General features: G+C 40.2%; 1 protein-coding gene across 1 annotated transcript in view; it reads left to right on the top strand.

The window, feature by feature from the left end:
- Positions 1-25364, top strand: part of snx29 (sorting nexin 29) — a 172821-nt gene that overhangs the window by 65558 nt on the left and 81899 nt on the right. The window contains exon 15 of the mRNA XM_079260506.1: positions 22775-22881. Within this exon, the coding sequence (XP_079116632.1) occupies positions 22775-22881 (107 nt within the window). The remainder of the gene's footprint in view (positions 1-22774; positions 22882-25364) is intronic.

Genomic DNA, 25364 nt, shown 5'->3' with positions numbered 1-25364 from the left:
TCAGTCATCTTTTTGTTTCCTCTGAAATTAACTCATCAGATTAATTTTAGTGAGTGATTTGCAGTAGTGTGTAAAAATCGAGAACTGCGTCTCATTTCTATATGTTTTGCCTCTAGGTAGCCAGGCATTCCTGTAATGTTTTACGGCGCTTGTGAGCAGTAGTTCCCCAGGCTTCCTGATTGGCTGTCGGTGTTTTTCTTTGGTTGTTCTGTTCTTTATTACTCAGTCGTTAACCAAACTTTTTACCTGACTATTATGTTAAACCACTTAATACCTGGGGTTTAAACCAGTTTAATCACAATATGATATTATGTTGATTCAGTGGACTGATCTGATTCAATTCCATTCAGGATCCACCGATTTATATGAAACGATATCGCAGGATATTTTACAGTCATTTTCATTCATCTCAAAGTCACAAAAAGCAACTATATCACTTAACATGTTTGTTCCTGAGTGTAGATAGGACATTAGGAGGACATTTTCTTTTTTCTTTTTTAACCCAGCCCTCTTCTCCCCATGATCCCATGATAGATCAGGAATTGGATCACCAGCAGGCTGTCTGTACACAACCAGTCCAAGAAACTTACTTTGAAATGAGGGAAACGAGTCTGAAGGAGATGCAGCTCAGCCGCTGGACCAAGTAGACTTCCTCATGAAGTGTTTGAACACAGCAGCGTTCTGCTTGGATTTTGGCATTGGGGTAGCAGGTGATACTGTTGGCACAGGCACGAGAAGGGGTGTGGGGTTGCATTGAGGGGTATTTAATGGTAGGGGCACTGCACTTTCCTGAGTTACTCCAACTACTTTCAAAGTTGGTGCGTACTTTTTGGCACAGGGTGGAGGGTTGCTGCGCGGTGGGGATTTTGTGAAGGTAAATGGATCCCGAAAGACAAGAATTCCACAGTGAGTGAGCTGTTTAAATTCATGTTGCTGCTGAGGGTTAAAGGCAAAATATTCATAATCTAGTCCAGATGGCCGACCGTGCGGACTGAGATCATATTCACGCTGAGCCTAACCGTTAGTAAAATATATCCCCATTCCCACCATAGGAGGCACTGCACTAGTATCTAGTAAAAGAGAGGACAAAACTCAGAAGGAGGAAGAAAACTTTGTTGTGAGCTAAACATGGAAACTATCACTGTTTTTTTTATTTATTTTTTTAAATTTTTTTATTTTGTCTTATGCAAGTATACTGCAGAAATACACTGCAACAATGGATGCAGTATAAACAACAAACGAGGCAGAGAACTGTTAACGCAATCACTGTGTATTTACCCACAATGCAATGCGACGTCAAATGCAGAAAGACTCCAGTGTTTTGTCTAAACATTGCTGACAATGTAACAGGTTAATGCACGATCCCAGAATTATTTGGTCCATTGACAAAATATAAGTAAAAAACCGTGTTTACAGTGTAATACTTAATGTAATAGCTGTCAGAATTATTGAAGGGCAAAAGCTAGGGGATGGAAAATTGAATTTAAAAAATCGAATATCGGGATTTTTTGCTTGACAATTTTAAAGTAGATTTTTTTCACAAAAAAAAAAACAAAAAACCCGATTTTTTTTTTCAAATAAATAAAAACAATCCATGATAAAATTTGTCATTTTTATTATTTTTATTGATCTATTTACTTGATGTCTTGGGTATTATAGCAGCAGACTGATTGGCTACTGTGTTGTTTTTTCCTAATGATATTAAAAAAGATGACCCAAAAAAAAAAAAAAAAATCATTTTCGTACATTTTTTTGTTTTATAATCTACAAAAATCAGCAATATGGAAGAATTGTGAGAATCGCACTTTAAATAGAATCGACACCCAAAAAAGTCTGAATCAAATCTGATCGGGACTAAAGCACATTGTCACAGCCCCAGGAAAAGCTGTCTACCAGTAGAAAGAAGACCAGTATGAAATTGTACAAAACAGGGTTTGGAACAATAGGGTTTACAATAAGGTGATGCAATAGGACATATATTTACACTGTGTTTGTTAAACATAGCAACAACCTGTTTAACTTGCTACTGACACAAAGACACAATTTGTTCTCATATCTTTAAATATATATTTGTTAAAAGCCCTTTTGAAAAAAACAAACAAAAAAAAAAACCTGTTAATAGAGCAAAACCTGAGAGGTGCGTCTGGACCTTCAGTTGATGAAACATCATCAGAGCTGGTCTCCGGAGGGACGCTGTCTACATGTCATGCTTAGAGAAAACTGAGGGTTGCCAAAATGACTCAAGAACTGGACTGAAAATTAGTGACAAGAGGTCTGAGTGATGGATCCTCCCCAGAACGCAGACTTCAGCGTTACTGAAGCAGACTGGGAACATCTCGACAGAGAAGAGAACAAAGAGGAGCTTTGAAAAGTCCTTGAAGAGACCTGAAGAGTTATTCAGGAATACTACTGAAGGAAGTGACCAGAACGTGTGTGTAAAGTTACAGTTTTGAGGAATAAATTGGCTCAAACCACATTTCGACAGTTCATTCATATAATACCAACTTTGCATTTGCCAGATAATCTCCATTTTTCCTGTTTGCAGTAATTCACAGCCATTATTTGCCCTTTCTGTCTGGCTATAGAGGGAATTAATATGTAAATAAAACAAGGAAGTTGCTCAAGACTTTGCAATTTATTGTCATCTATACATTGAAGATAAAATTCCAGATCCCATCTTAATTTAGTCTTTGTGGAGAAAAAAGTTCACAGTGAAATGCTCAGTTAAGTTCAGTTCCCTCTGTTTGGATTGAGACTGAAACACTTCAGAAACTATAAAAATGAATTATTCCTTTATGTTTTGCTGCCTGAAACAGAATTTGGTGTGAACATGCGTGTTTCCAGAAGTAAACAGACAAACTCTGGAAATGTCCGATGAAGAGGAGGTAGAACTCGGAGCCCGTTTGTAGGTCTTTCGTTTGTAAGTATCATCTAAGTGAGATGCTATAACGGCAAAGTCCAGTCAGTCCGGAGCTGCCAGTAGGAGCCTGTTGCTCACTGTTCTCGCTGTGCCATCGACCCCGGTATCCGTTTGTCACCGTGTTTGAGGATAACTCCACGTCAGCCTTCAGTTCTTGAGTGACAAGTTTGCATACGTCTCTTTCAGTGCTGCGTCCGTCTGCCAGATTCTGTCAGAAACAGCTCTGCTTCTGCAGGAATAACATTTTTGGTCGTAATTCTCAAAGATGGAGAGTTAAGGCTGATTCTTCTCACTGCTTCATGAGGTCATATCTACTAAAATACCTGTTATTCATCACATTCGAACCGAATTCGATCTGCTGTATTTTATTATATTGTAATATTTTGCTGCTCTTACAAAATGTGATTTTCCTTCTTTCCTATCAAAGTGCTGCGGAATAGAACTGATTTGGATGTTTTAACCTCAGCTTGTGTTTTGTCTTGGCAGACAGGATGGCTAGACGTGTTCATTGGTTACTATGGTATCACGTTGCCTTGTGAATACGCGGGGAGTTGAGCGGTTTAATGCCTGTAAATGTCAGGGCGAGATGTTTTCTGGTAACATAGTAACATTGTTTCCCTCTATGCAGATGTGTGGCTTGTCCCTCACTTACCGCATTTCATAACCATTTCTGCTTTTTATCAGCTACACAGTATTTGTTTTTGTCGGAGACACAGGGAATCAGTCACGCTCTTGATTTGAAAGGGAAAATGATGCCTTTAAGCAGAATTCTGATGGCTGATCTTTAAAAAAAACCTTTAATAAGTACACAAGTTTCACTTCACGATACAAACTGTCTTTAACTACTGATTTCTGTTCGCTTGGACAAGCTGCACCATCTCTGCATTAGTCAGAAACAGATTTATCCAGATTATCTAAAGATCATCCACCCATGTGTTTATTTTTTTCAGTGTTGAAACAAGGATCTTATTTATGAACTAATTTTGGTCCTGGCTTTTTTTTTTCCCTGCTCTTTATTTTTAATACAATGGCCTACTTTATTTGTAATACTTTTATTACTGTGATTTCCAGCCATAACCAACCTGGTGCTAAAATGTAGAATTATAGATTTGGTGACCTAGAAAACAAAAGAAAACAAAGAAAATAAAATCAAAGAAATGGCTGTACTTATACAATACATTGTTAAATGATGGTGTTTCAGACGAGGCTGCAGCAGCCAGAGCCGCTGTAAGTGAACAGTCTGTATGATTAAGTTGGATGTCAGCGGTGCAGGTGCTCTTTAACAGCACAGACAATTAACATAGTGACCAAAAAGCAATTAAATTGACTTTCTAAAATGGCAGTCAATTAACAAAACTGCTGTGCTGCAGAGGTGAGAGAGATGCTTGGAGAGTGAGAGGAAGAGCTGCCGGCTGCCCTCAGTTTAGGTGCAGAGAACGGAGCGGCACACTGAGCAGATGCTGACATTGTCAGGAATCCAACTGTTATCCTCTTAAAGGGAGGCTTAATCCTTTAAAACAGTAAAGAAAGAAAGAGAAAAAAATCTGATAATAGCTAGTGGCATTGTTTACTTCAGTTATACACAGTTTAGCCTGTTGAGGGACGCAATCCAACAGGTTTTCCATGTATCCCTGCTCCAACACAGCTGACACAGCTGAAAGAGTCTCATCAGAATCTCATGGGCTGTTAGATCCATTTAATTTGATTCAGGTATGCTGAAGGCCTCGAGAACAAGAAAAAAGTTCTTGCTTCCCGTGGAGTATGTAGCAGGCTGAAGACCTCTCAGTTCTTTCAGCACATTTTCCCACCAGAAGAAGATTTAAAGCAGCGGAAATACGTGTCAAAATACTGTAAACTCTCATCAGAGTCATCAGTGTAGCTCTGAACTGTTCATGCCCGTGACTTGTCATACTTTGTATTCTCTGGAGCATATTTTTGCAAGTTGATGGCTTTACCAATTTTAATAAAAGTATTGTTTTGCTGGTAAGAGATGTTGTTGATTAGTGTTTGTTTATGGACCACACCGTGTTGATTGGTGCTGATGCGGTTACTCATCGGACAAAACATTTGTCGTATAAAGAACAACACTGAAGATGCTTTTATGTTTAGAACACAAAGACGGGTCCCAGAATTTATTCATTATATAAAAATATTTTATTTAATGCCTCTGCTGTGCAGACATCTGGCTTTGTCTTTTGTTTCCATTTGCAACAAGGGGAGGACCAGATTGAAGGATGTCGATCGAACTGCTTTTGAATCCTTGAAATTTCAGTAGAAGACTGAAGTTCAGCTAACTGAAAAGATTAAACCCTGAGAAAACTTACATGTGCCAGTGAAGTTTCAAAATTAAATGAAGCATCTTTTCTTCACTTGTAAATACGAGGTTTTTACTCGACTTGTTTCTCTTCTACCATGTTTAAAAGTAAGAGCACTCAGACTGTGTGTGTGTGTGAATGGAGTATTAATTACATAAGGATACGCAAGCTTTGATTGTATGCTTTGTTTCCTGGAAAGTAAATCTCGCAGCATGCAGTCTGCTGATACGGGGAAGCAGGGACAAAGGAAGTTGTGTTGTCATGGCGATAGACAAGATAATAAAAGGCAGATGGGTGTTTTGATGGCTGGCAAAAAGGTTAAGTTCCCAGAAATACTATCATGTTCTGCTACACTAGGATGTCACTGAACTCTTAGACAAGTCCATGCAGGTCATGACTGTATCAGGAGTATTTTTTCTTCTAAATGGTCTTCTCCTCCTTTATATACCCCAGCCCCAACTTACATTTGGAAATCATTACATTTTAAGTCAGAATGAAGCAGAAAAACATTTTATGTTCAGTTGTAATCAAACATGAACGACTGAAACAATAATCAAATGCATTAAAATAAGGTTTTACAATCTAAAAATGCAGATTGTTCTGCTCTGAGACACTTTGGGTGCATCCGTTGATGGTTGACAGTATTAGCCATTCAGGCAGGTGACTGCTGTGACTGGGCAGAGGGACAGTGGTGGTGGCTGTAAGGCAAGTGGGGACTGGAGCATGCTGTGATGACAGGTTGAATATATCAGTGAACATGCCTGCTGGCTGGTCAACACAGACTTGCAGGATGTGTTCAGGCACCCCATCTGGTTCAGATGCCTTGGTGTTCTCAGTCTTTTAAGAGCTGACCTCAACTGGTGGTGCTGGGCGATGAGCCCCTCTGGACTTTGAGCAACCGTGTGGATTTTCAAAGCAAACAAAAAAGCTGTTTAAAGTCTCAGGAAGATCTTTGTCTTGACTGAAGTGAGTGTTATTACCCTTACAGTCAGTCAAGATTTGGATTCCTTTCCAAATGTTAAGTTATTTTTTTTATATTGTTCCTCAACCTGTTTTCTGCATCTGCCTGTAGCATCTTTAAGACTGCTTTTCAGATTCCTACTGGTCAGCCTGCCAGATGACCTGCAGGCTGCATCTCATTTCTAACGTCTAACCAGGGTTTCTGGTTCGGAAGCATCCGGATGGTTCTGGTCGGCACACCTTCACTGCAGAATGTAACCCAGGACAGCAAATGTATAGTCCTGTCGTATTGTGGCATTGTTCTCACTCTGCACCTGCAGTGTGGCGGTCCTTAAGGTCTTGAGTTTAAAAAAAAACATTTGAATAAAAAGTCCAGATACCAGATTTTAGACCAGCCCTAGAAATTCTCAGTAAATTGATGAAAACCAGTTTTAACAATCAAACTCAAAACAAGTCTCAAAAGGTTTTCTCTCTTGGACCATGCACATCTTTAATACTGTGTTTTTAAATGAGACTTTCTGCTCACTGCTGCACAGAAAACATAATTTCAAATCAGGAGCAAGCTGCCTTCCAGGACAAAAATCCAGAGTGAAACCTGAGCTTTAAAGGTGGAGTCTGAAAGATTTTCAATATTTTCTAAATGAATTAACTAATAAAACAACTATAATCATAATTAGATAGTTTTTTTTAGACATGTAGGTTCCAGTCTGGCCAGATTTAATGTGTATATTAAATTACAAGTTTAATTAATGACAAAAAGAACATTTTTTTTTTACTGGTAGGCAAACATTTAAGAAGGGTCTTTGTCATTAATTAAACTTGTAATTTAATAACACATCAAATATGGACAGACTGGAACCTACATGTTTAAAAAAAACTATCTGATTGTGATTATAATTACTTTTTTAGTTAATTTATTTTGAAAATATTGAAAATCTTACATACTCCACCTTTAAGAGTAACTCAAAACTTTAGATCACATTCTTAATAAAATAATCCAGTTCTTTTTGTAATGTTCTCTCTTTAGATTAGGTCTAAACAGCGCAGGTCACTGAGTGTATTATGCATTCAGACTAATCATGCGTATTTTTCCAACTGAGCCTTCTACATGAATAAAAAAAAGACTTCCTGTACTCGTAACTGTAAAAGGTGACTCACAAATACATGTCGCGATTGGAAAACACGCTGAAATGCGTGACCGATTGTTACCACTGCGACCCTTTATTTTCTACAAGGTTTTTTTAAAGCAGAAAAAACTGTGCATGTTTACACATTTATGCTCAGACATGCCTGATATTTCATCCGTTATTCATTGTACATCATGTGTCCAAACTTTTGACTGGTAGTGTAAGTGCCTTTGTATTGTGCAGTAAGTGTATTTATAAGTCACTAAAAGCTCAGTTCTTACATGCCGAAGGTGAAAACTACAAATGTGAGTATTGTGATGAGTTATCTAAAACATTCTGCATTCAGTCGGTTCTGTAAATGTGATGAGATGAGAGTGCGGGTCCTCTCAGCGCTCTGTGAATCCTTAATAACTCTTTTAATAGGTTGCAGCAGATTGAACCATGATGTTTCCTGCTGAGACATTTTTGGGTCAGAGTGTTAGTTTTTTTTTTTTTCTTAATAATTGCTTTGATCACATGAATAATTAGGTTTTCTTCTTTGCTCTGTGCATAACACACACACACACACATTAGAAAACTCAACCACCTGCTCGCCCACATTTTACTCCGCGTTTCTTTCGAGCGTATAGTCATATGCATTTAACGAATCCTGACAGAAGATGGAAAGATTCTGTAACGATCTACAAAACGATTGAAGCGCTGTCAGATCAAAGATATCCCAGAAACCGTGTCTTCCAAATGCGCGCCGTCAAGATGATTTGAATTTTACACAGAATCCTCACATCAGCGTGCCTGCATAAGCAGCAATAATTGCTCTCTTGAAGCTGCCGTGCTGCTACCTGTTTGTAGAAAGGTTCCGGGCATGCTGTGCTAAAGGTGGAGACTTTTGAATCCTAAATTGAATTGCAAACCCTCCCACTGTGGTGCTGCTTTCCTCCTGAGTCTTTTTATCTTAGACATGCAGACAGTCGGTGAGTTTAAACGTGGAGGTAAGAACAAGTGGAGCAAGTTGTACCGAGTGTATTATGTTTATTAAGACATTCGTGCCAAAAGTTTCTCTCCGTTTAATAAGAAAATGTCTGCTGAGCTGAATCTACAAATGAGAAAAAGGTTTGTATTTATCAATGTGATTTTAACCTCTTCTTCGTGAGAGGCCTCTGTACAGGGGGCAGCATGAGATACATGCATAGGCTGTATATAAAAAAATGGACAGAGCCTCCGTGATGGCACTAATAGGTTTCTGAAAGGGTAAATTGAACCTCAGTGGGTGGTATATACCATTGCCATCTTGGCAGGGGCATGCGTGTCGTCTGTCCTGGAAAATACAAATATGGGCAAAGAGGTAGAGCTGAGAGGGGGGATGTCAGCATGGGGTGGATGATTGACATCGAGCGAACTCCGAGCTGCCTGTAGCTAAGAGCTAACAGAGCCAACCTGGTGCTAACAATAGCTAACTAGCTAGCGGAGGTAAGCGGGCTAAAGCTAAGTCACGTTTTTAAGCGGCTAAAAACTGTGGTTGTTCTATGTTCTTATTACTTGAAGCGGGAGATCGGGTACCTGTCAATCAAAACGAACACGCCCCTAAATATGTCAGATTTTGAGATTGAATTACTGTTAAACAGGTGACTTAGAAAAAAAATTCACTCCCCCCACAGTTGTCATGAAGGTAAACCTGACCTATTAAACCTAAAATGGATTTTTGTACCAGGCTGTAAACATGTTTATTTCTGCTGTGAAGTTGGTCTTTTCAACATGGGAGTCTATGGGGATTTGCTCTGTTTTGAAGCCAGCTCCTAGTGGATGAGAGAGGAACTGCAGTTTTTGGGCCTACTTTAAACCACTGGAATTTGCCATTTGGATATGTGCGTACAGAAGCTCTTTGCACATGGGAGATATACCAATCCTGACATGCAGGATAGCAAAGTGGTCTGGGAAGACCTTCATTTAGAAGACTACCAAACACTGGCACCTCTGCTCGGGTTGACTGCCTTTGTTTGAAATGAACATCAGAGGTTCTCTTTAGTTTTCCATTAGATGAGGGGTTGCTCTACTTCTGATGTACTGTCTCAGGGTTCTTTTTGTATCCTCAGGGTGTTTTTGAGGTGATTTTGGGGGTCATCCCTTGATTGTCCTGTCTGAACTTTGAAAAATTGGCTAACATTGGGTTCCTAAGATATTAACTTTAGCAATTTCTCTGTCAAAATATCTGTAAAACTACTCAAACTCACTTTTTAGCCTCTACTTTTGCACGCTCATTAGGAATAACTTATTTGTAGCTGCTATTGTCTGTTTTCAATGGAAATGTTGTGTTTTTCTCCATTTTACATTTCGCCAGTTACATTTTCTACTGCATTCTGGGTGAATTTACTCTGATTCAGTGACACATATATTAATTCTGACACTTCTGCAATAATCCCACATGTCGCAGCTTTCTTTTGAGGGAACGCGCATACAGCTCTTCATAGCTGTGAAGGTATTCTCTATTTAATTTGCTGTTATGGTTTTGAATAAGAGGCAGGAAAATGGGTTTCATTTTAAACTTCGGGAAGAGGTTTAAAAATGTTTGGCGCACCATAAGAAAATAGTTTTGGACTGTTCTGACACAGCTTGAGCTTCCCCCGCCGTGGAACCTGAAGCCGCCACATTGTTAAACATGAAGCAGATGTAGAAAATTCTCCAACAGGTTCAGTTTAGTTAAATTAGATTTTTTTTTTCACAGTGGAGTTGCAGAAGCGAGCTGAACTGTTTTGGATTCTGTGCAGGAATGTCTTTAACTGCGAATCTCTTCTCTGTGCCGCATGTGTGCCTGTGAGAGAAACGTGCACCGTTGATCCGTTTGTGCATCCGTGATTTTGACACCTGCACATTGCAATCCAATTCCCCCCCCCCCCCCCCCCCCCCCCAACTTGGACTACAAGAATGAATAATTAAGCCAGATACATGTCTTTTGAATTTCCAATGAATATTTATTGAATCCTTCCGCTTCACATAATCCAAATATTGATCGCCACCATCCCTCCCGTCTACACGTCCCTTCCCATTACTTTAATCAACACAATATTGCATGCTGGGTACACGCAGCTGTAGTCTGTAACCTCTGCGATTGTTTGTGTAACAAATACGAGCACCTCGGATGATTTTAAAAAGAAGTGAATTTGCAGGAGTGAAAATGGAAAAGTGACGATGAAGCAGATGGAAAATATTAAAAGTGATTATAAAAAAGAGCAATGCCGAGGTGAGAAGGAAACAGAATAGTTGGAGCTGCAGCCGACAGTCTCATATGGGATGCTCACGTGGACTGTGCTAAGAACATATGTTCATGTGATGGAAGAAAATCCATCCTATCTCATCTAGAAGGAAAATGAAGAAGCGTTGCTTGCAAATAGCAGGTAGCAGCTTGTTGGGGTCACATTGACAGGCTTTGATGATGCACCTGTCCAAACAGTCGGCTCCATGATTAGACGTAGTGCCGTGTGATCGCAGAACAGAGCTGTTATTACAACCTCTCTGAGGCCAAACCAGATTTTATCTTCTCACACAAACATCGGACGGGCTGTATTGATTCTGGTGGCGTAATTGGATCATTGTGATGGTAATGATTTGAAAGTGTTTGTTTGCATAACAGAAAAGAAATTTCCTCCATTGACTCATGGAAGACATGATTTTCATTCATGATCACGTTGTATGTGTCAGGTTACTGCTTGAGCTTTCCCAATGTTATTGTACCACAATAGTATAAACATACAGGCCACATTATTAGATTTGTCTGTTCAAATACTTGTTTACACAAAAAAGCTAAATCAGCCAATCACATGGCAGCAACCCGGTGCATTTAGGCTTGAAGACTTAATCAAGATGACTTGCTGAAGTTCAAACTGAGTATCAGAAAGGGGAAGAATGGGGATTTAAGTAAGGATTAAACAACAAGGAGCCGTGCATTAAACCGTTTTAATGCACAACGCGGAGTCTAGAACACCATGATGCACACCTGGGTAGTGTTCAACTGAAAAGTGCATTAAAACTGTTGTGAGTTGTTTAATCCGCTTATACCATTGTTCCCGCACAGTAAATAATTTATGACAAATGTTTGTATCTTTTTTTAACCACACTTGATTAATATACTGAAGTATAGGAATTATTTCATGTTGGCCTTAATGTGGTTTTATGCTAAATAGCTATTGTCAAGCTGTAGCACGTTTCTTTCATTCACCTGTTAAAAGCCAGCTGATCTGAACAATGTGTTGCTATAGTAACGCCCATAATGGAGTGATATAACTGGGATTTCACTTGTTGAACGACATGTACTTAAATATACAAATAATGGTCACTAGTTAGCATTAGAATTCTCACTGATCATGGTATAAATGACTAGAAAGGTGGCGTGGTTGTTGGTGCTCAACTGGCTGGTCTGAGTATTTCATAAACTGCCGAGCTACTGGGAAGGTTCTGGAAAGTGCCACTCCTGTCAGCTAAAAACAAGAAACTGAGGCTATAATTCACACAGACTCACCAAAACTGGAAGATCGAAGATGAAACATGTTGCCTGGTCTGATGAGTCTTCATTTCATTTGTCAGAGTTTTATGGAAACAAGACAATAAGGATCTAGGCTGGACTACTGGAACGCACATCTGGCTCCCTGGCATGAGCCTTCAGGAGCCTCAGTATGTTCAGAACCATGCTGCCAGGGTCCTGTTGAGGGTGTGTGCAAGCACAAGCACATCACCCCCATCCTCCACTCTCTGCACTGGCTCCCCTTTCACTTCCGTACAAAGTCCTCCATCATTGTCTGCACGGTGCGGCCCCCACTTACCTCACCGAACTACTGACCCCTCACATCTCCACCCGGACCCAATCAGGACTAACTGCGCCGTCTGCTCCCGCCCAGGACACAACTGAAAACAATGGGAGACAGGGTCTTCTGTGGAACAACCTCCCAGACCACCTTAGAAAACCTTTTAATTATTTATTTTAGTTTATTATTGTTTCTTTTTATTCTGCTTTTTACTCTGGAGCACTTTGAGGATTGGTATAAAATGTAAAGCGCGTTATAAATAAAATTCTTTATTACTATTATTACATCCTGCGTTGTATTAACAGTTTAGGCTGCTACTGGTGGGTTTTTCTTATTTATTGGCACACTTGCGACCCCTTAGTAACAGTTAGGCATTTGAGTGGATACATGCATTTCTTAAAGTTCTTCCATCTTCAAGAAAAACGGAAATCAGACTACTCTGAGTTCAGATGTAGCCCGTCTCCTTCTGCATCTCCGTGTACCTGGCCTGTAACACAACACTCCCTGCCGTCTGACCAGCCACTCCTCTTCTTCCTCACACATAATGATCTGATGGCTTCTTGGACCGTCTCCAGCCTACGTCTCAGTTTTTCTCTTTCGCTGCAAAGAATATGACAGCCGCCTTGTTTGCTAAAGAAGCATCACCAGGATGAAGACATTTTTATTCACCTTCCATCGATCCAAACCGTTCACTTACTTTGCAAACAAAGTTAAATACAATATTATTATGCACAGTATAGATCTGTAACTTTGCACACTTTGCATGCTGATCAGTATCAGCATACAGTATATTTGTTGCTTTCTCTATTTGAATGAAGGTGTATAATTAATAAGTTTCCCTTTATTATTTCATCATAAATTTCACATTACAATTTTCTTTTGGGCATTTATTATATATTTTTCATTTTCTTTAGTTCCATTTTAAAGCCGTGAACCTGCGGTTGGAGAAGATTGAATGAAAACATTGACATATCAGTGCTGATCCCAGTCTGTGTGTTGGGACAGCTTAGTCTGTTCCTCGTAGCTCGGATTTCACATGTAGCAACTCTTGAGGGGAATGTGCGGCTCTTTAGCTGCCAAATGTGCCACTTCACCCTGCAGCTTTATCTGTGTGCTTTTTGGAGCAGAACAGGTAGTGTTCAGTTATTTGCTCTTTTTCAATGAAATCAGCTGCTTGCTGAGGCTTGAAATGGCTCTGATGAGAACGGCGAACCAAAACAATGAGTTTCAGATAGCTGAAGGTTATTACTCAATACTATGAGATAATCCTATTTTTTAATGAGCGTATAAAGATTTTCCGATGTGTCTCTGTGAAAGGGGGTTGAAGGCAAAGAGAGCTCATACAGAAGATATATAACTGATGTTTTCTTTGCATTGCTAATATTCTGCATGATTTATTTCTAAGCTTGATGGTGCTTGATTGGGGGGGGGATCTTTTTTTTTTTTTTTTTTTGCAAGGAACTGATGTTAAATAAAAAAAAAAAGGGTAAATTTTCCACCATTTTTTTTGCCGTATTTGTGCTCACTGTCTTTTACAGATGTTTTAAAATGCGTAGAAGAAAGATGCCGTGTTTTAGGAGCAGGCCAGTGTATATTCTGAAGAAGGAAAATGAATAGCATGAAACCATTATTTTTTGTTCCATTTTCACTGGGGTGGAACAGAAAAAGCTATTCAGAGGGCTCTGACATTAGCTGAATTGAGTGTGGGTTGTTTAAAAAAAAGAAAAAAAAGAAGCATTTTCTGGGGCAGAAGAAAAGTAATTTCACCTGCTTTTCACCTTTTGTGTGATACAAAGCTGGATACTGGCCACAGCCTGCTGGTGATAGATGGTGGTTTGCTGTTATTGGAGCTATTCTGGACTGAGCCAAGAACAGAGCGCAAAAAAGAAAAACAGCGCACTTAAAATGAAAGTAGAGCAAACGCCCAGATGCTTGTTGGAAATGATGTGTGTGTATATTTTCATGCACTCCTTTTTTCCCCCACCTTCCTTAACATGATATGACGCCAGCGTGGCGCTTCGGTTTGACTCTAATTTCATTTGTACTCAATAGAAAGTCTGATTCTTTGATTCTTTGTGTCAGAATATTTGTTTGCATGTCGTACTTCTTTATAGAGCTTTGAAAAAAGCCTTCAGTTTCTGCATTTTTTCTTTTAAATACAGAAAAGCTCCTTTTACAACAAGTCAGGAAATCTGCTGGCGAGTGAAGAAGTGCATACGAGTGTGATGAAGATGTGATTGGTTCTCCACTCTTCATCAGCTAAACCCCCCCCCCTGGAGCGAGGACTCGGAGCTCCTTCGATTGTAGCCATCAGAGCGAGAAGGATAGCGGTTTCCACACCTTGCGAGGGGAAAAACATGTGCAATCCGTTCTGTGCTGCAGGAGCATTCTGGCCCCTTTCTGCTCTTTTTTTTCTTTCTCAACACACACATGTGAGCTGACACACAACGAGCCGTGCTTTCTGAATGAGGAGAATGCAAGAAATGAACTATGAACCATTAGTAAATGAAAGAAGATTGCCTTTGATTAGCGCTCAATAATTAGCTTAGTCAGCGGAGTGGCTGCTCGCTGACCAGCCCATCGACTGCACACGGCCCGACTGCGCGGTTAATCCGTACGTACGGGTCAGAGGACTGCTTTCTGCTTCATCTCAGTTTTTACTTACGATGAAAAACAAATGGACGTCCATTTGCTCTGACGTTTGACTTCTGTGAATTCACAGGTGTGTGAACATAAGTAAAAAGATGGCTAACTAATTAGCGGTACAGGACGTACAGAGCTGCCAAGTTAAACTGAGGGCCAATGAATGATTGATAAAAGGGGGGGAAAGAAAAGGAGATGAGAGAGTTGGTGAAGGAGGATGAGGAGGAATGGGTAAGGCAGGTAAAGAGAGGAAGGATGAATGGAGGTGGACTGAAACGAAAGTTTAAAAGAAAAGAACAAAGATGAGAAAACCGAGCGAATCAATACTTTATACTGCAGAGGAGAAGAATCAGCAAAAACGAGGATGTTTCCTTTAAAGGAAAAGAGATGGAAGAAAGTTACAGGCACATAAACGGGAACAACAAAGATCGGGGGGGGGGGGGGGGGGGGGTGGCAGGGGGTGGGAGCGATTTCACATGAAGATAAGATACGGAGGACGTGTTGCAGAGGAGCCCCAGTTTCACAGCGGCGTGAGCGCCACGGGTTTTGTGCTGTTACAGCATCACAAGGAGCGCTTCACTTGATTGCGTGTTAGTCCTATTGTGGTGGGAGCCCTGCGCATGTTTTATTCAGCAGCTCTGCTCCGGCTTGGCTGTGGTGGGACAGACGTTTGTTTGTTCTTCAGCCTGCTGCATGCTCGAGGTCGCAGATGCCGAGCCACATCTCCGTAACACATCTGCTAATGGACGCAGCGCCATTCGTCAAGTGTGTCAGCTTCCGTCCTGCTTTCTCGACTGCTGGCACTCAGGCCATCATCAGCCGTCAAAGCTCCCACTTTGGAAAGGATATTTCTGGGTCTTCTGGGTACTCTGCTACGATTTCACTCTGAGATATATCTAGACCTGTATTAGTGTGTAACTTCTAGGATACCTCTTCATTTAACCAGTAACCACTTCAATCACTGGCATCATTACAGATGACTCAGTGCCTGAATCTTATTTGTTTAAAGATGATGAATTATTGTTATCTAATGTTATTAGCAGACACATCTCATTAACTGTTCGTGTCATTTGCAATGATCAGAAAATACAGTTATGTAACTGTTACAAATCTGTTTTTGTTTGTGCAGAAAACACTGCTGCTGCCGTCGTTTGAGAAAGAAAGAAAGAGAAAGAAAAAAAGCCCTTCTTTCAGTTTGCAAGGTTTTACGTAACAGAGCATAAGAGGAAACTATCAGACTTACGATTCTTTGGTCTTAAAACGAGTTAAATGCAGCAGCATATTAAAGCATGCATTTATTTATTATAACCAGTAGTAGCTACAGTAACATGATGAAATCAAATGTGTGTGATGTTGCAAGTTTTTGAAGTGAATTGATGAATTTACCACACTTCTTTACAAAGTTGCTTTTCCTAACAATACAGTACAATACAATACAGTACAATACAATACAGTACAATACAATGCAATACAGTTCAACACAGTACAGTACAACACAGTATAGTACAAAACAATACAGTACAATACAGTACAGTACAAAATGATACAATACAATACAGTACAATACAGTGCAGTACAGTACATTGCAGTACAATACAGTACAATATAAAATAGAATATGTCATGTAATATAACGTGTGTGTGTTTATAGATATATAAAAATTAAGGCTTTATCTTCCCACATAATTATATGACTGTGTAAGTTATCAGCACCTACACAGAAGTGAACATTATGTTGCAGACATATGTTGGTCGCTGAAGTATTTATTTGTAATTATTTGCTTTTTATTTAAGACGGATCGACCAAAAAAAAAAAAAAAAAAATTCCCCTTCCACATTGATTTGGTCAAGATTACTTAGACATCTGAGGGACTGTAAGATGTGCAGGTCCTATTGCTGCTAAAAAGCCCAAACCATCAACCTTCCACCAGCATGCTTCACACCTGGTATGTAGTAAAATCTCATTTTGTTCAGATGCACTTCTGCAAACCTAAACTGCAGTGAAGAGAAGATGCTTCCTCTTGGCATATACTCAGTCTTTTCTCTTTCTATTTCTGCTCATCCAGGGTTCCCTTTGTGTCATTCTCTACCTGATTTCTTCCTATGACCATGTCCTGTGGACACTGGAAAGTTTCCAGCGGCTTGTCCCTGACACTGTAGGAAAGACAAATGAGACAGACGTTGCTGCAGACAGCGAACCCTCTTATCTATCTAGTCTGTGATTCAGAATTACAAGGTGATGGAACCGCCACCACACAAATAAAAACTACACTGTAGTCTGAAAATATGTCCTTCTGCTGTTTGCTGAAGTCATCTTCGAAGAATCCGATAAATATTCATCATGCGGAACATGCAGCATCCAGTTGTTTACTCTTGTGAATGCTTTCCATCCTGCAATGTTTACATACAAGTCTGCTAGCTACCAACCCTCCGCCTCGTCCTCGTCTCCGCCTGCACATTCCTGCTTTTCCGTCCAGCCACCAACAGATCATGGGAATAGAAGGAAACAAACAGACTTGTCCACCCAAGACAGACATTTAAAAAAAAAAATTCTCTGCACTTTAAAATAAACATGACTTGAGTTAGAGGCATGTTATCCTGGTTATTTAGCAAAGTTCTGTGTTGTCGGTCCCCAGTGAACTTCCCAATTGCCTGTTTGTTCCCAGTAAACATGAACTGCTTCTGTACCCGACAGCAGTTTTACAGCAGTGTCACCAAGTGAATTGAAAGCGGAAAACATAGCTAACAGCCACTGAGGCACATCTTAAACCTCCCTCCACTGTGTTTTCTGAACATTGCTTATTTGAACATTTGGCCCACTTTCTGGGGGAAATCTCCACTGGCCTGAATGCGCGTCTCTCAGCGGATTTCCCCACTAAAAGTGGCTCGTTATCGCTGGCACTCTGGAGACGCCTCCAGGGACGTGCAAACTCAGGTGAGCGCCCACGGGATGCACGCCTCTGGGAATGCGGAAACGCAGCACAACACACCAGAAAACAAGCTCAGAAAAAGTCCAGCACACTTTAGTCCAGAAGCTGCATTTGCTCATGAATGAATCTGGACCTTTGTGAGGTTTCCCTGCAGGACGCACATGCACATGCGCGTCCCGCCGCTGGGTGTGTTGCTCAGTTAGCTTTGTTATTTCAGACCAGCTGTCTGTCAAATATCCTCGCATCAGTAACATCTGTGCCGTCCGCTCCCTCTGTTGTTCACCCCCCCTGCTCTCTCTCTCTTTATCTCATTTGCTCACACAACTTGTGTATTTTTCATGTCAGCCATATAAACGCGACAGGTCAGCTCCAAGTTGAGCGGCTGATGTAAATGGATTGACCATCAGTTGTTCTTTTTACGCATATGTGCTATAGTTTTGTCTCGCTGCTCCAATTTCTGTAAACTTAAAGATTGCCATGTCCCTGGGAAGTATATCTGTCAGTTTTTTGTTGTCTTTTTTTATTTTTAGTTGTGCTTTTTTTTCAAAGTGCACAATAGTTTTCTCATTGTTTCGGCTTGCTGCTGGTGGCCCAAAGATAAACTTGGTGATTTCTATACAGATGACCATTTTGCAGGAATAATACTGTAATCCTGTCTGTCTCTTAGTGGTTGTAAAGTAGTAATATCATACGTTTACTAAGTTATTATGTCTGTTTAAAAAAATCCAACTGCTGTGGGGGGGGGTGTTGATAAAGTAATGGTATTTTCCTTTTATTCACTTTTGATCTTGATCACAGTTTAGTTTTTCAGTTTAAAATCTATAATGATAAAGATTAGAACATGAAACAAATGGGGTTAAACTATTTAGTGCTTCTGTAAAACACACACGACGGTGTAAGACCAAGTCGCATCTGCCCACCTTTACATGCTTTCTGAGTCATCGCCGTGGCGATGCCTTTTTCAGATGCTTCAAGTTGTTTTCCAGTCTGGCATTTACCAACCAACAGATAGGTCTAAACTTTGTATAAGTCTATTTGTCCTCATTTTTACTAAATACAATCTGTTAATCTGTCTGTCCGTCTGTCTGTCCGAGGTCAGTTTGCAGGGGCGACAGCCGAAGCGGGGACGCCCTGACTACCCTTACTGTTGCCACGTTTCCCAGTTCATCCGGGTTATCCTGAGGCTTTCCCAGGCTAGCTGAGAGAAATCGACCATCTATACACATAGCCGGGTTTTGTAAAACCGAATCCCCCCTGGTTAAAAAAAAAAACAAAAAAACTTGAGTCCACACCACCTCGTCTTTAAAGGGGCGCTATGATGGTATTTGGAGTTTTCTGAGCTTTCTACAGTGTTACAGTGTTGAATCCTCATCAGACATGTGAACGTCACTGTTTTTTATCACCTAAACGCATTTTTGAGTTTGAGTTTGAGTTCCAGCACTCTCTCTGTTCGGTTTCCATGGCGACGAAAAACGCGTGGTTTTAGAGAGTTTTTTCTACTTGGAAATCCTTGTGACGTCCCGGGGGATAAGGTTCGGTGATTGGTTACCTTCTACTGGTTAACAAGGGCATGTACAAATACATCAGGCGGGTGGAAAACGTGGGATAAAGTTATTTCCAACGATGGCTGGTGAGTTTACCAAAGAGAGACATCCTGCTGCATTTGTTGCTGTGAGTTGCTGTTTTCCACTTCGTTTTCAGGGTCTGATTCAGGTTCCAACATGTAGGGCTGTATACTATGTGTTGACATTGTAGTTTGTTTTTTTATTGAGTTCATATGAGCCTAATCCTTCTGTTTATGAGATGTTACAATGACGGTGAAAGCAGTTGCGGTGCGCGCTCCCGATGTAGTGCAGTGGCGGGAGGCGGGGCTTAATGCGGAAGAGTCTCAATCCACTCGTTTTGCCCACAGGCTGATCTGACAGCCTACGGAGAGGGTCGGTCTGAAGTAAATAAAGCGATTTGTGACAATAACTCCATCAATCCCAGCCCTTCTGGTCTCAGAAATAAAAATAAATTAGCCTGAAATGCACATAATAGTTCCACTTTAAAAAGAAAAATGTTAGTTATTTGGTATTCCCACCCCTTTCTCCTCATCTAGTTTTCCATTCTGTCGCTGCACGTAACAACAACTTAATCAATTTACTATCTGTATTTACATTCATATATTTATACTTACACACACATTTCCATATACCTTCATTCATATAAACACATCCACACAGATATACTACATACATACATATACTTACAGCCATATCTACAAAATATGACATATCCATCTGCTTATAATATTCCTTATATCTTTTTTTTTCTTTTTTTTTTTTTTAATGTCTCCATGTAACTGCATGATCACATTGTTAAGTTCGTTCAGAAGGCGTCCATGTTGTTTCTGAGTGTAAATGCTGTTGCACATGCGACATTGAGCATGTTTTGTCACAGGCAGTTGCTGAAGCACAGACAGTATTCGTAAAGCTTCACTTCAGTCAAAGATGTTTAAAGGAATAGTTTTTAATGCCATAAATCTGCACCTTTGTGTCGATGACAAATCTGAGAAAAAATCTTCGTTTTCTGAGATGCCAACCCTGCTACGTGTGGATAAGACCATAGTCTCCTCTGAGGTCTTCTCCATATTACTGATGTAATGGAACCTTTTTTTTTATTGACTACTTCTACAGTTTGGGCCGATAACACGAGTTCAGCTACCCTCACTCGCCTCCGTTTGTTTCCAGTCTCCTTTTGTGGATCGATTCCTCCTTTTTTCCCACATTGTTTCTGTTTTGTGTTTGTTTCTGTGTGTTATTTCTACAAAGTACAGTTAGTAACAAATTCTGTGTTTGGTTTTGTGGTGCTAAATCTATCGAAACATTAATTTTACATCATTTTAGCCTCATAGTCTCACAACTGAATTTGTCCTGATAAAGAAATAGTCTGCATGTTGACTGTGGGCTGAGCTGCTACGTGGATTTACACATTAAAAATTGCAGGCAGGACAAATATATCAATAGATGCATAGCAGTTAAAGACACCGACTACAATTTTCTGTTTTCCAGAACTCAACAGTCCGACTTGGCCTTGTACATCCAGGCTCAGTTAGACAGAAACGATGCAAAAGCGGAGATCAGGAAAGTTGCAAACAACCTCATGGGAAGGTGCCGCAGTAATGGCATTTATGTGCCTTTTCTGTTCAGGAGGCAGACAGAGCATAAAGTGGAGAGAAAAGCAGGAAAATCCAGGTCATTGGCTCGAAATCATGTGTATGTTGATTCATGTATGTAAAGTGCCCTGTGACAACATAGTTGTGAAGTGGCGCTATACAAATCAAGTTGAATTGAATTGAAGACGCGACTGACAGATGCTTTTTAGGAAATTTAAAAAAATAATTTTCACACAGTAATTTCTGCTGAGTGACTTGAGAAGTGGGTTATCAATGTTAATGGAGGGAGGGAAGAATGAATAAAAATGCATATCATACATATTAATCCTAGTGGGAAATTGCAGTGTAAGAAGTTGTTTTTGTTATATATATATATATATATATATATATGTGTATATATATATATATATATATATATATATATATATATATATATATATATGTGTATATGTATATGTGTATATATATATATATATATATATATATATATGTGTATATGTATATGTGTGTATATATATATATATATATATATATATATATATATATATATATATATATATATATATATATATATATATATATATATATATATATATACATATATATATATATATATATATATATATATATATACATATATGTGTGTGTATATATATATATATATATATATATATATATATATATATATATATATATATATATATATATATATATATATATATGGTAACGGTGGAAAAACATAGACTGAAAGCTGACGGCTCACTGTACACCTACAATCATTTAAAATGATCGGTCATGTAAACCAGAAACATCAGCGAAGCTTGGCAAAATAAAATGTCACAACAAAACCAAAGGAGAAAAACTCTACTCATATTTCTGTGTGTGTGTGTGTGTGTGTGTGAATGCTCCTGATTCCAGCTGGTTTCCTCCCCGTGGTCCTTGCTGTTTGGAACCCAAACAAGCTGGCCTCCATCATCAATACCTGCCTGGCTCTGTTTGGACGTTTCGACGCTCGCTGTGGGTTCACTCCATCTAATCACAGTCAGGCTGGATATTTTCTAAAACGCCTCTGAAGAGTTATCGCCACAAGTTTATTTGAGCTCTGTGGAGCCTTCACACATGCTGAGTTCATTTCTTTCTCTCCCCCGTCTCCCCCCCTCGACGCCTCGTCTAAGTGTTAGCTTTATGTGGTGGCAGTGAAATAACAGTGTTAATTTGCTTTTGTTGAGGTGAAAAACAATCTATCGTACGCCCACTTTCTGGGGAAAAATAAAAAGAAAGAGGGAGGGAGAGAGAGAGGCACAGCTCTGACTTTGCAAAGTTCTGCTGCTGTTTGTGGATGGAAGTGGATTAGCTGATGTGTATGAGGTTAGAAGTGTTGCTTCGGGCTGCCGCATGATGACTGGAACCAGTTAGCAGGCGACAGTATTGCAAAGAAACAATAAAAGTCTATCTGCGGTGAAAGTCAGAGTAAACAAGGGAGTCGTGAAGGAGGGGGGAGTTAACAATTTTGACCAAACAGTGAGCTTCTGTGAAGAGCAGAACAGCTGTGGAAACATTTCCCAGCATGTTTTCTGGGAAATAAAGATGTGTGTACATGATTTTCCTTTTAATAACACACATTTAGGAAACTGAATATTTGAGTTCATCTTCCTCTAAATAATAAACGTGCAGGATTTGTATTATCAGTGTGACACATCAATAAAAATAAAAAGGGGATTTATGAATCTTGTTGTGGCTTATTATGTGTGTTTGATAGAAGGACAAGTATGTTTTTGCTGTTTGAAGAAAAATATTATAAAAAATCTCGCAGTGTCACAGATCTCCAGAGAAGATGTGTCATTTAAACCGTTCAATAAGAGTCTCAGCACAGCGTGTTCTATCTCTGTGTATTTAATGTGGCCTCCCCTGTTTTTTTTCTCTCTTGCAGCCTTGTCAGTGTTGAGGTCGAGTGAAGAACAGACCCCCGTCCCGCAGAACAAGTTCATGGGTGACATTGAAGAGCTGGCCGCCAGCTATGAACGCAAACTGATCGAGGTAGGTGTGCTTTTTTTTTATTTTTTATTTACGCTTTGATATGTATCAATAAATAAAGCCGCGCTCATCCTGTTAAAGGGAGGAGGTTAGTTAGACGGGATAAGTTGATGTAGTCCTTTTCTGTGTGGGGTTTAAGCCTATTACATACTCCATGAGAAGCCAGAACTTTTTTCTTGTTCTTGAGGCTCTGAGAGGAAAATGACGTCATTTTGTTCTCGCGGACGTGTTTGAGGACAGTTCTCAATACATCGGGCTGGCAGAACTTTTTTCTTGCGGGGCTGCGAGAAGTATCGTGTGATTGGTCGGACATTTGAGGTGGGCGTGGTTAACACGGAGAAAGCAAGAAGCGGAGTTGCTGTTTCCGCGTTTTTACTGTTGCGGGTAAAACGGATTGTTTTGATAACACAGCTGACCGAGGTGGTGGGAAAGTATGAACATTTTTACATGTGGCAGTAAAACACTCGGACCCAGCCGCATGCACGACCCGCCCCGCCGCGCACAAAGTTGCTCGTTAAATATGAAACTAGAAAAGCATTCGGAGAGCAGAAACCTCCGCCAAGAACAATGTTAAAGAATCCTTTTAAAAAATTCCTGGATCCAAACGGTGATCCGGATCATCACCAAAATTTATTCAGTTCTTCATTTTCACATTTGCAACAAGTCTTGAAATTTTTATAAAAATCCGTCCGTAACCTTTTGAATTATCTTAAGCACAAAGATGGCAGGAAAAACAACCTCCTTGGCGGAGGTAACAACCGGGTTCATTGCACATAAAAGCAGACATCACCCCCCCCCTGCAGTGACCCCTCCCCGCTGCAGACGTGCTTCTTATGGAGGATGTATGGACCTGACGAACAAGAAGTTTTTTCTTGTTCTTTCAGCCTCGAGAAGCAAGAACTCAGTTCTTGCTTCTCAGGCATGATGGAACAAGCTTAAGTGTAGGAAGAGCATGACATGTTGGGTGAAGTCCAGTCTCCTCCAATTATTGCTACTTAATATTGTTTATTGGGTCATCATCCAGCTGAAAGGTTTGTCAGATTTGTAAATAAACCTCTAAACGTGAGCACAGCAGGTAATAATAATGACTTATACATGTTACAGGGTGGAATTATTATGTGAATAAGTAGGAAATGATGGTCAGTTTGGTCGGCTAGTGCGACGCTGTAGCCGGTACCATCTTTCCTTTCATGCAACTTGCTGCTTGTTTACATGTCAGTGTGTTTAATTTGTTGCCTCAAAGACGAGGTTGATTCTTCAGTCTGCTGTTTACGCTGTTTAGTTTGTGCTGCGGAGAATAAACACGATCTTTCCATCTGCATTTCACTCTTTGGATCATCTGTCAGTGCCAGAGTCGCGCATATCTCCTGTTTGCTCGAGCAAAACAAGCCAGTCTGTCAGGTTTCAGACCGAGGCCCTGCTCCCGTCACACTGTCGCTTCCCCGCCGCTCATCTCGTCCAAGTAAACGAGACGACGCTGCTTCCTGAGAAACACCTGGATACTCATGAAAGAACGATTCAAGCCCGTCTTTCAGAGTCTGTGGAGGAAAGTTCTCCTGAAGCGACTTCATCCAAAGGAGGAAAAAAAAAAGCGTAGCAAACTGAACCGTCTACAGTTTCATTGATCTGAAAAGCGTAACAGTGCCAAGAGAAATTCCCTGCGTTGTTCTTCACAGAAATATCAATAGCAGGCGATGGGGAAGATGTCTAATAATTGGACATGAGCTTTAATGCTGCCAGCTGTGTGAGAAGTAATAGGAGTTGGTACTTTTCCTGTTAGATTGACAATTGAGGCGATATTCTCCGTAAGTGTGTTTTCTGATGGGTAGTGTGTGTGTGTGTGTGTGTGTGGGGGGGGGGGAGCGGAGCAGCTGCATGAATAATTGATGTGTGATTTTCTATTTCTTTAATAAGAAATAATTCAGTCTGCGTTTGCCCAAACAACTTTTTAACTTATTTATGCACATGCATGTACGGTGCATTTTTAACTGTGTTTACTTATTTATTTCTTCATTTGTTCTGCTGTCAGTCTCGATTCGGGCGTTAACAACAAGCCCTGCAGGACGGGTGCCGGACAGAGCGACGGTGTCGGCTCTCTTCTGGTTCCAGGCCAGCGGAGCCCTCGATGGCTTCAGATAAACAGTTGTGTCATGCAGAAGCCAGATGTTTTTCTTGGCCCTGTTTGGTAACGAGTTGTCTCCTGGAAACACTGCAGAAATTCAAAGTGGCCGTGCCGGCTCTTTGTGTTTGGCTAATGGTACTGTATCAGCCAGGCACAGAGGAGAGCGAACAGAGACGCGGCTCCAACAGCTGATTTGGGACGTTCTCATTACTGTTCAGCACCAGCGCTGTCAACAATCCAGTTTAATAAGAATTGCCATATTATTCCGAGATCCATCGGATCGGGGTTGAAATTGGGTCGAGAAAAGCAGATGTAGTGATTGTTGAAAAAGGCTTTATATAATAGTGTTTGCTCTGGTGTGTGT

Source organism: Telmatherina bonti (assembly GCF_933228915.1).
Source record: "Telmatherina bonti genome assembly, chromosome: 21".
Lineage (NCBI taxonomy): Eukaryota > Metazoa > Chordata > Actinopteri > Atheriniformes > Telmatherinidae > Telmatherina > Telmatherina bonti.
This window is presented reverse-complemented; position numbering and strand designations above follow the sequence as displayed.